This window comes from Gekko japonicus, unplaced genomic scaffold, assembly GCF_001447785.1.
Source record: "Gekko japonicus isolate JY-2015 unplaced genomic scaffold, Gekko_japonicus_V1.1 scaffold5825, whole genome shotgun sequence".
Lineage (NCBI taxonomy): Eukaryota > Metazoa > Chordata > Lepidosauria > Squamata > Gekkonidae > Gekko > Gekko japonicus.
Genome location: NW_015175548.1, coordinates 16,542 through 25,810, shown reverse-complemented (window position 1 = coordinate 25,810; position 9,269 = coordinate 16,542). Strand labels below are relative to the sequence as shown.

Sequence of the window (9,269 nt, the reverse complement as noted above, 5' to 3'; positions counted from 1 at the left end):
CCCTGTTCCTGACCTTCAGTTTCACCACCCTCTGCCTCCCCAAGACCTCTGGTGCCCTCAGGCAACTCCTCCCTTCCTGCCCCCTTGTGCCTGGAGCTGCCTCCCCAGAACTCCTGCATGCTGCCTACAGTTTCTCTGACTTCCTTCCCTCCACTTGCACCTGCTGGATGACCTTGGGCAAGCCATAGTTCTGGCACAGCTGTTCTTGAAAAAGAGCAATTACTGTCCGAGCTCTCTCAGCCCCACCTACCTCACAGGGTGTCTGTTGTGGGGAGGGGAAGGGAAAGGAGATTGTAAGCCGCTCTGAGACTCCCTTGGGTAGTGAAGGGTGGGGTATAAATCCAATCTCTTCTCTCTTCTTCTTATGTTCTTATGATCCAGCCCTTGTAACAAATGAGTTTGATACCTCTGGGATAGATCATATTACCTCCTTTCCAGAGCAGAGTGGGGGTAAGGATGAAAGGACTGAGTGGGGAATGAGATGCACGCATGTCAATCAAAATAAGAGAACTACAAAAACACTTGTGAGTTTGTTCAAATTGTCATTAAGAGTCACTATTAACCATTAATTTTATAAAACACTTTACCTAATATGTAGGAAGCTGTATCAAATGCTCTCCCATAATCAACAAAGCAAATAGCACAATCCTTTTTTCCCGTTTATGCAAAAACACATGACTTCAAAAATAATCAAACTCATCTTATTAGGTAGACATTTTTCACATTTCTGATAAGTCAAAACCAAACAGCTGTTAACATTCCTTATACATATATCAATAAAAAAAAAAATACAATTTGGGGACATTTCACATTAGCTTCACTGGACAGCAGTAAGTCTGCTTCATCTTCCACTTCATGAGAAACATCAGTTCCCTACTACTGTCTGTGACTCCAATTATTCGCTCAGGATCGAGACTTCTCGGAAATCCTCTTGGTTTATCAATAGTGTCCTTCTTTTTCTTTCATTTACTATCATGAGATTCACTGTCTGACAGAGATTTTCTTTTGGCATCATCTGTTTTCTCTTTACAAGCTGAGAGTTCAGAAAAGCTTCCATTAACTCTGGACAATCCAAAATGTCTCCAGGTTCCCAGGTATTATCAGCATCAGTAAATCCCTTCCGTTTCAAGAAGTATTCAACCTTTCCATTAACTACATGTCAATAAGAACTTCCCTCAGCTATCAGTCCATGTGGCGTAATGGTTAGACCATCTAACTAGGATCTGTTAGACCAAGGTTTGAAGCCACAATCTGATATGGAAACCTGGAGAGCGACCTTGGGCCAGTCACACAATCTCAGCCAGATGTAATTCACTGGATTGGGATTGTGGGGATAAAATGGAGGACTGGAGAATAACGTCAACCCCTTTGGGTTCACACTGGGGATAAACGAAGTCAGTCTTTAATGAGAGAAAGTTGATACTGGACCAGAATGATTTCAGAGAAATGACTGATGCTGTTTTCAGTAAGAAAGGAGATAATATTTTTCGCAACTCTTTCTGAAGGAACGGGAAAGGCACTTGTTATAAATGCAATCCCATAAAAAAGGACAATATTTCTTTCTGTTGCTACATCAAATATTGCTGTAACTTTTTGAACAGGAGGCAGAACTGCTCATTCCGCATTCAAATGGCCATTAAAGGTTGTGAGTGCAGCAACCTCTGGGGTAGGCACGACCTCTGGACAAGAAAAGCGATGGGCATCTTTGGATGCATCTCCAGCTCCTTCTCTCCCTTCCTCCCAGCTGTTGGAGAAAAGGAGGGCCCCTGGATTTCCCCCTCCCGCTCCTCTTGTGGAGGGGGGACGTTGGCATCTCTCCAGTACTGAGCCTGGCACCCCTGCCTATCAGAATACCCAGAGAACAGGGCCAGGTACACACAGGATATATTTTTCTACCAACCCACCCCACCCCCCTGGTCTGCAGCAGAATCCAAGAAACAAAATTACAAATTTATTATGTTTCGGAAAAGAGTGAGACCTTGCAAACCTGTGTTGTGAAGTCTTGACTTTCAGTTTGGGAAGAGAGGAGCAGCTGTCAGGAGAGCTCAGCAGGCAGGGGAGGGGATGCAAGGCCTGCCCTCCTTCACCCATCCAGGCCACCACTGTGTGAGTCAGGTGGGTGGGTAGGGGACAGAGGGAAGGAAGGAGACCCACCATTTCCCCCTCACCACTGCACCAATGAGGCAGGAGATGGCAGCACATTAGATCGACAGGGTGGTGCGTTCAGTGGCCAGCACGGCAAGCAGGGGGGTAGGATGGGATTCCCCCCCTGCAAGTCTCAAGGGGCTCCTCCTGGTTATCACCAGACTTTCCAGAAATGCAGATGACATATTAGTATGACTGTCAAAGCTGCCAGCCAGTAAATTGCAATGCACATTGCGGTAGCCTTGAACTGATGAGGCCCAAGTTCAAGTTGTCGCTCAGCTATAAGATGGCGGGGCCTGAAGATCTCCCAGAATTACAGCTGATCTCCAGATGACATAAATCGGTCCCCCTGGAGAGAACGGCCCCTTCAGAGGATGGACTCTATGGCACTTTGCCGCCACCTCCCCGTTCCTCCCCTCCCCTGACCCCACCATCCCCAGCTCACTCGCTCTGGGCCTAACTTCCCTCACAGGGCCATGGTGAGGCTAAAATAGGAGCACCCAGTTCCTTGGAAACAAAAAAGAGAGCAAGACGGCTGTGTGGATGAAAAGGGCCTATAAGAGACATGGAAACCACAGGAAAAGAAACCTTAATGCAAGCATAGCCCAGCAGGACCCTGGCTAGGCAAATCCACCTCCGGATTTTTCAGTCCAACTGTAGAGTTGGGGATGGATCAAGCCAGTAAACGAAGGCACCCTCTGTGGCTTGTCCGGTAGTTATGGAATGGCTTCCCACCCCCTAAAATAAAACCCAATTCAAGCAGCAGAGTTTTCAATGTAACATAACTTTATAGTAAGTGTAACATCTTTCCAGGCTCTGGAATAACTGCAATACAAGTGCTTTGAACACAGCAACCATGACTGGGGCAGGATCTTCAGTGCCTGTCAGAAAGGGCAGGCTGACACAAGCAAGTCCTAACAGATGGTGCCCAGTAAAGAAAAGAGGAAGTCCCGAATAGTGCAAGGCCTCTTCTTCCCCTGTAGGCACTGCAATGGTTCCTCTCTTGTGCTTGAGGAGAATAGAGGCTAGAGAGGGCCGCCCTGGGGGGGTCTGTTTTGAGCTCTCCTTTAGAACCAGCTTGCTATTGTTTACAATGCAAAAGACGTTACTGTCACTTTCAGAAATAAGATAGAAAGGAAAAAAGACTGCTGGGCAATGGAGGGGGGAAATGTCTCCATTTTACTCAAGGTTTTGGTGGCTGGGAGCCCAGAGAGGCCTTTACAGGACTCAAAAAAAGGGGGATTCTAGAGAAAAAATATTTTCTTATTGGTGGTCTTGGTGTGAAGAAGTGGTCTTGGGAAGAGATTCTGAGCTGGCCGTCCCCATTCACGCAAAAAAAGGGCAGGAGGGTCTCTCCAGCGAAGGAGGCTCCAGAGAACTCGTAGAGAAGGGCTGCTTGTTCAGCGTCAAAGAAGGCCACTCGACCCCCAGTGTAGTTCAGGCACACTCGGATCCTCTTCAGCTTCCCGGTCAGTTTTGTTACGTCTTCCCCGAACGCCCATGATAACTTCTCCCCCACAGCCCAGAACCCTTCCTCAGGACTAAAGGAGAACTTTTCCTTCCTCCTCACAGAATTTCTGGCCACCCCCACAGTCCATTCTGTCTGACTTCTCACCAGGACTTCCCAGAAATGGCGGCCTCCTGTGAATCCCTCAGGGCCCAGCACAGCTGGACACACGTCAAATCTCTCAGACCTGTAGGGCAAGGCTTGAGCTATTTTTCCTTTTTTCACACTTTTCCAACCCTCAGACAGGATGAGTTGCGGATGGGCCGTGTCTGGATCCAGAGTCACATTTGCTGTTGGGGGAAGATGAGGAGACAAGAAGAGAAACGGCATCAGCTGGGGAATCTCACCCTCTGGCCTGGCCTGTTTCCTTCTCCTGCCAGTTTGGTGTAGTGGTTAAGTGCGCGGACTCTAATCTGGGAGAACCGGGTTTGATTCCCCACTCCTCCACTTGCACCTGCCTGGATGACCTTGGGCAAGCCGTAGTTCTGATAAGAGCTGTTCTTGAAAAAAGAGCAGTTTCTGTCAAGAGCTCTCTCAGCCCCACGTACCTCACAGGGTGTCTGTTGTGGGGAGGGGAAGGGAAAGGAGTTTGTAAGCCGCTCTGAGACACCTTTGGGTAGTGAAGAGGGGGTATAAATCCAATCTCCTCTCCTCCTCCTCCCACCTCCGCCACCCTCTCCTTGGTTAATTGCCTCTCCTGCCTCCTCCTGCCCTTTTAAAACGCAAAGCAGTCTTCTTGCGTGCTTCAAGAAAAGGCAGACAAACAATGAACAACAACAGGGACCAGTGTTCCCTCTAAGCTGAGTTAGTGTGAGCTAGCTCAGTTTTTTAGCCTCTGGCTCACAGATTTTTGTCTCCGCTCAGGAAGGAGGGCTCCAGAGCAAACTAATTTATGCAGGAGCCAAATCGCTCGCTCACAACTTTAATGCCAGTAGCTTAAAAAGTAGAATTTTTGCTCACAAGACTCCACAGTTTAGAGGGAACATTGACAGGGACACAATCTCTTTTCTCCCACATCCCATGCTGAGCAGATAACCGTGAGGGAGAGAAAAAGAACAATAACAATTTCAGCTGCAGGTTTCTTTGGTTAGAAATCACCAATGAGAATGGAAGATTTCTCTCCCTTACCGTGAATCTTCCTTCTCAGTGGTCCTGGGGTGGGGCAGTCACCACTTGCGGGGAGAAGCTCCTCCCTGGAAACAGGCAGGCTCCCTGAACTTTGTGATTCCTGGAGGGGAGGGGGTTCACTCCCACGCCCCAGTCTAGTCCTGAAACACTACAGCTCCCTCTCCAAAACGTATCAAATGTGAAAACAGACCTCCAACAAAAACGGTCCCAACAAACCACAAAGAGAACAGGGTGAAGAACTCTTGAGAGAGGCCCACCAGTTCAGGGAAAAACCAAAATTGAAGCAAAGATCAAGTGTCTTCTGAGAAAGGGAATTCTACCCTTGGGTGGGAAGAGACTGCCCCACCCCACCCCAAAACCACCGAGAAGGAAGATTCACAATGTGTGAGACAAAGAATCTCAGCTCCTAGCCTGAAAAAGGTATGCTGCAGGACCCTTCTTCCAAAAGTGGCCTCAGCGGAGGCCGTTTTGTCAGTCCTGTAATGCCTGGTGAAGGAGTGGACTGACTTCCAGGTGGCAGCCCTTTCAACTACCTCTATGGAAGGGAAGGACCGGAAAGCTGCTGATGTCGCCGCCGCCCCTCTGAGGGAATGGGCTGTAACATCCAAAGGGAGATCCAGTCCCCTGGACTTCAACACCAGGAAAATGCGGCCTCTGACCCATCTGCCAATGGTGGATATGGAGACCTTATGGCCTAGAGAAGATTTCCTAAAGGACACAAACCATTGGAAACAAACCATTAAAAGCCTGTTGCTTTCTATAAGTGCAGTGGCGGCGACAGGACTCAGCAAGTACATGCATTGGCATATGCCTTCTGAGTTCACTCGCCGAGTCGTGCTGCAGAGGCGGGGCTCGCTGGAGATGGCAATCTCTTTTAATGCCTTCTTGGTATAGCCGAATGCACCCAAATAAAAGCCAGAACAAAACTGGCCTATGGGGAGGAAGCCAGGGCCGAGTCTGTTATCTTGCAGCTGCGTTCGGATCAATATGAAGGACAGGCAGGGGCGGGGGGAGTGTCAAGAAGAGGCGTCCTCCCTCCTCTAGAGCTTTTTCCACTGGCCACTCCTTTCTTTTAATTCCCTCACACACACCCTCCGGAACACCCAACCCAGGAAAAAAAATGCTGGCCGGGAAACGGGGGGGGGAGGGTTTCCCCTCCAGTGGGAGGAGGCAGAGAGCCATTCACTCCTGAGTGTAGAGTAGCAGCGGCGGCAACATGTTGCAGGCTCAGCTCTTCCTCATCAGTGGTCCCATCGGGAAAGGGATGTGGTGCCTGAGCCCCATGGCAGCTCCTGCGAGGAGGATGCCTTGTGTTATGTATGCGTCCCGCCAGAAGGCACCCGCAAGAAGGAGAAGCTTGGATCCAAAAGGACAATAGGACCTGGGATCCTAGTCCCTTCTCTAGCCGGCCAATAGGCTCCTTGGCGGGAAATTCAAACCCTCCAATGGAGAGGGAGGCCCGGGGACGGGAGTGTATATAGTTGGCCTTGCAGGGCCGTTGTGTGTTCCATGTTAAGTACTAAATAAACGTGTGCAACTGCATGTCGTCGTCCGAGTCCTCCATGTGGCGAACCCAGTACTTTTCACCTTGCCTCACGGGCAGACTCTGCACAGTCCCGGCCGCACTTGCTGCCTTTTCTCCAGCTGCTGCTGCCGCCCTCCCCCTCGGCTCTGTCACTGCCTCCCCTTGTGCGGCTGGGCGACTTTTCCTCACCAAGGGAGAGGGAGGACGAAAACGAGCATAGTGAAGAGAGGGTGTGGGGTGCTGCAAATTCTATAGGGGGCGCTAGCCTCTGGGCCAATGCTCCCTCTAAGCAGTGGAGGCTTGTGAGCAAAAATTCTACTTTGTGAGCTACTGGCATTAAAGTTGTGAGCGAGCGATTTGGCTGCTGCATCAGTTAGGGAGGAAATGCTCACAACAGGACAGGGAAACAGCAGCCACTAAATTTTCCAGCCCACACCTCACTGCAATCCTTCCCAAAAATTCAGTGGAAACTAGGGCTGTGATCACACACACTTAAATAATGCACTTTCAACGCACTCCAACTGGACTGTGCCAGTTCACACAGGAAAATCCAGTTGGAAAGTGCATTGAAAGTAGATTGAAAATGTATTATTAAGTGTGTGTGATCGCAGCCTACATTTGAGAAAGCTGGGGAAAGCCCAGGAGGTGCACAAATGCAGTGAGGAAGCAGGGGGGGAAACCCACTATGCAAAAGTGTTGAACATGGGGCAGATACCCCGTGCAGAGATGGCCAGGAAGAAGCTAGAATTGACAGAAATATCCTAGGTATTTAATTCATGTCCCCTTCCTGCTACTAGAGAAGCAACTTATGGACACTGCTGCAAAATCTAATGCCTGTTGCAGTAGCCTCAGTGGCAGGGAACGGAAGGCTCTGTGGAACAAAACAAGAGCATTCAGTAATGTCATCTCTGGAAAACACCAAGTAGTAAAACACAAATTGTAAGGTGACGCTTTTTAGTTAAGAAATAATCGATCAGTGTACAAAGAAAACTGTACCTTTCTGAAATCCAGAATCCAGAGTGTCTGAGGAAGCAAAGGAACAGAAAGTGAGCACAGGCCCTTGTGCCTATCACAACTCTTGTGACAAGTATCAGTTTTTTTAATAATACTGTCTGTTTTCTCTTGGGGAGGGGAGGTGGCATGGTACAGCCCCACCTCATCCTGTCTCGAAAGCTAAGCATGGTTGATACTTGGATGAGAGACCAAAGAAGACTCTGCAGAGCGAGGCAATGGCAAACCATCTCTGCTCCTCATTTGCCTTGGAAACCTCTCTCTGGGTTTGCCATAAGTTGTTTGTGACTTGAATGCACATAACGCACTTTTTTCTTATATAGTCCCAGCTGGAAGGTGAAGTAGAGGCTACTTCTGGGGAAAATATCCAAATTTGTTTTCACGAGTCACTTTGGATTACTTGAGATTCACTTCATAGGAAGTATGCTAAGGACAGTGGTCCAAGAGTCCAATCCAGCTAAACTCAGGATGCTTCCAGGCAGTGCCATCCTGGGCAGAGTGACACCCTTCCAAACACAGATTCCAATGGGCTTAGAAGAGGTGCAACTCTCTTAGAAGAGGTGCAACATTGTCAGGTCCCCCTTGAGACCATCCTGTGGGCTCAGCTAGAACACATTCAATCAAACACACACACTCAATCAAAGGAACCAGTGCTGAAACGTCTGATTTGGACACTGGCACACTGCAATGGGAATGCAGGGGGAGGTGCTCCTGAAATGGATAGGGTGGGGGTCTCCATTAAATGAAAGCACCCTGGTTTCTCCCCCCTCCCTTTCATTTTAGGGGCTCCTTCTACCGGCTACCTCCCAGTTTGCCAGTGCAATGGCCACAGACATGGCTAGAGATCAGCAACACACAACAATTTAGAGAAAATCCAGGTAATGCAATTCTGAGCCAAAGTCGCTGGAGAATTCTGACCAGAGATCTTTACACGGTGAGCTAAAATGGCCTCCTGAATTGGTACATGGATTCCTTGCATGCCTGGGTCTGCTAATGAAATAAGCAGCCTGAAGCAGACTAAAACACATCAGGCCCACTCTAATGCTCAGTCTGAAATCCCTGCAGTGTTTCCTCATTACCTTTGAGTTGCTTCTTGATGCCCTCCAAAAGGGGACTTACATCCGAGAAGTCCCAGATGCGCCACTTCAGTGCAAGAGGAAAAGCCGCTGGATTCTCAAATGCCTCCTTTTCTTCATACCTGGGGAAAATCCCATTAAGGTGCCATCCATTCAATTCAGAATCCCACCCCCCACCGCCACCCCGTGGATCAGAGAAGCAGAGGAAGGAACTGGCAGGAAGCCGGGAGACACAGGCTGATGCTGAAAGCACAGAAAGATGGGGGGCTCTCTGGAAAGGAATGCTCACCTCACTCTGTTAAGAACTGAAGCTGGGTTCTGAAAAGCCACACAGGAGCTGCAGGGAATGGCTACCACAAAATAAAACTGAGCCCCTTTAAGCACAGATTGCCACCACAGGGTGGGGGGCAAGCTCCTGCTCCCTCCAGCTGGTTTTGCACACTTAAATAGCGCCAGGGAGAGTATTTGCCCATTTTTGCTGCTCCTTGTTGTGGAGCATTCCGTGCATGTGAAACACCAAAAAACAGGGAAACTCCCTGCCCCAGCACTGGCTCACCATGAAACAATGACTCGGGGAAGGGGAGCCAGGAGCCCTTCCTCTCCCATGGCGGCATTTGAGGCCTAAACAGGGTCTGCTTTATTTTTTAATAGCCATTGAATACCACTGTGCAGCCCAGGGCAAACTCTTCAAAAAGCAAATGCCTAGTTTGGCCCAAAGAACAGCCACCCCACACCCCCTGCTCCTACCCGTCTTGCAAATGTCTGTGTTAAGAAAAAGAAAGCTGGTGAGTTCTGGACTAGGACAGTAGGACCCTACTTCAGTCCCACACAGCTCACTGGGTGACCTCAGACCAGTCTCTCTCTCTCTCTCCCCCCC

General features: G+C 49.2%; 1 protein-coding gene across 1 annotated transcript in view; it reads right to left on the bottom strand.

Annotated features, from left to right (window-relative positions):
- Positions 1–2,951: 2,951 nt before the first annotated feature.
- The window catches only part of LOC107122897 (tripartite motif-containing protein 7-like), a 15,149-nt gene continuing 8,831 nt past the window's right edge, over positions 2,952–9,269 (bottom strand). The window contains exons 5-7 of the mRNA XM_015426036.1: positions 8,396–8,514; positions 7,302–7,328; positions 2,952–3,942 (exon numbers count right to left, since the gene is read on the bottom strand). Coding sequence (XP_015281522.1) covers positions 3,329–3,942; positions 7,302–7,328; positions 8,396–8,514 — 760 coding nt within the window. The 3' untranslated portion in view covers positions 2,952–3,328. The remainder of the gene's footprint in view (positions 3,943–7,301; positions 7,329–8,395; positions 8,515–9,269) is intronic.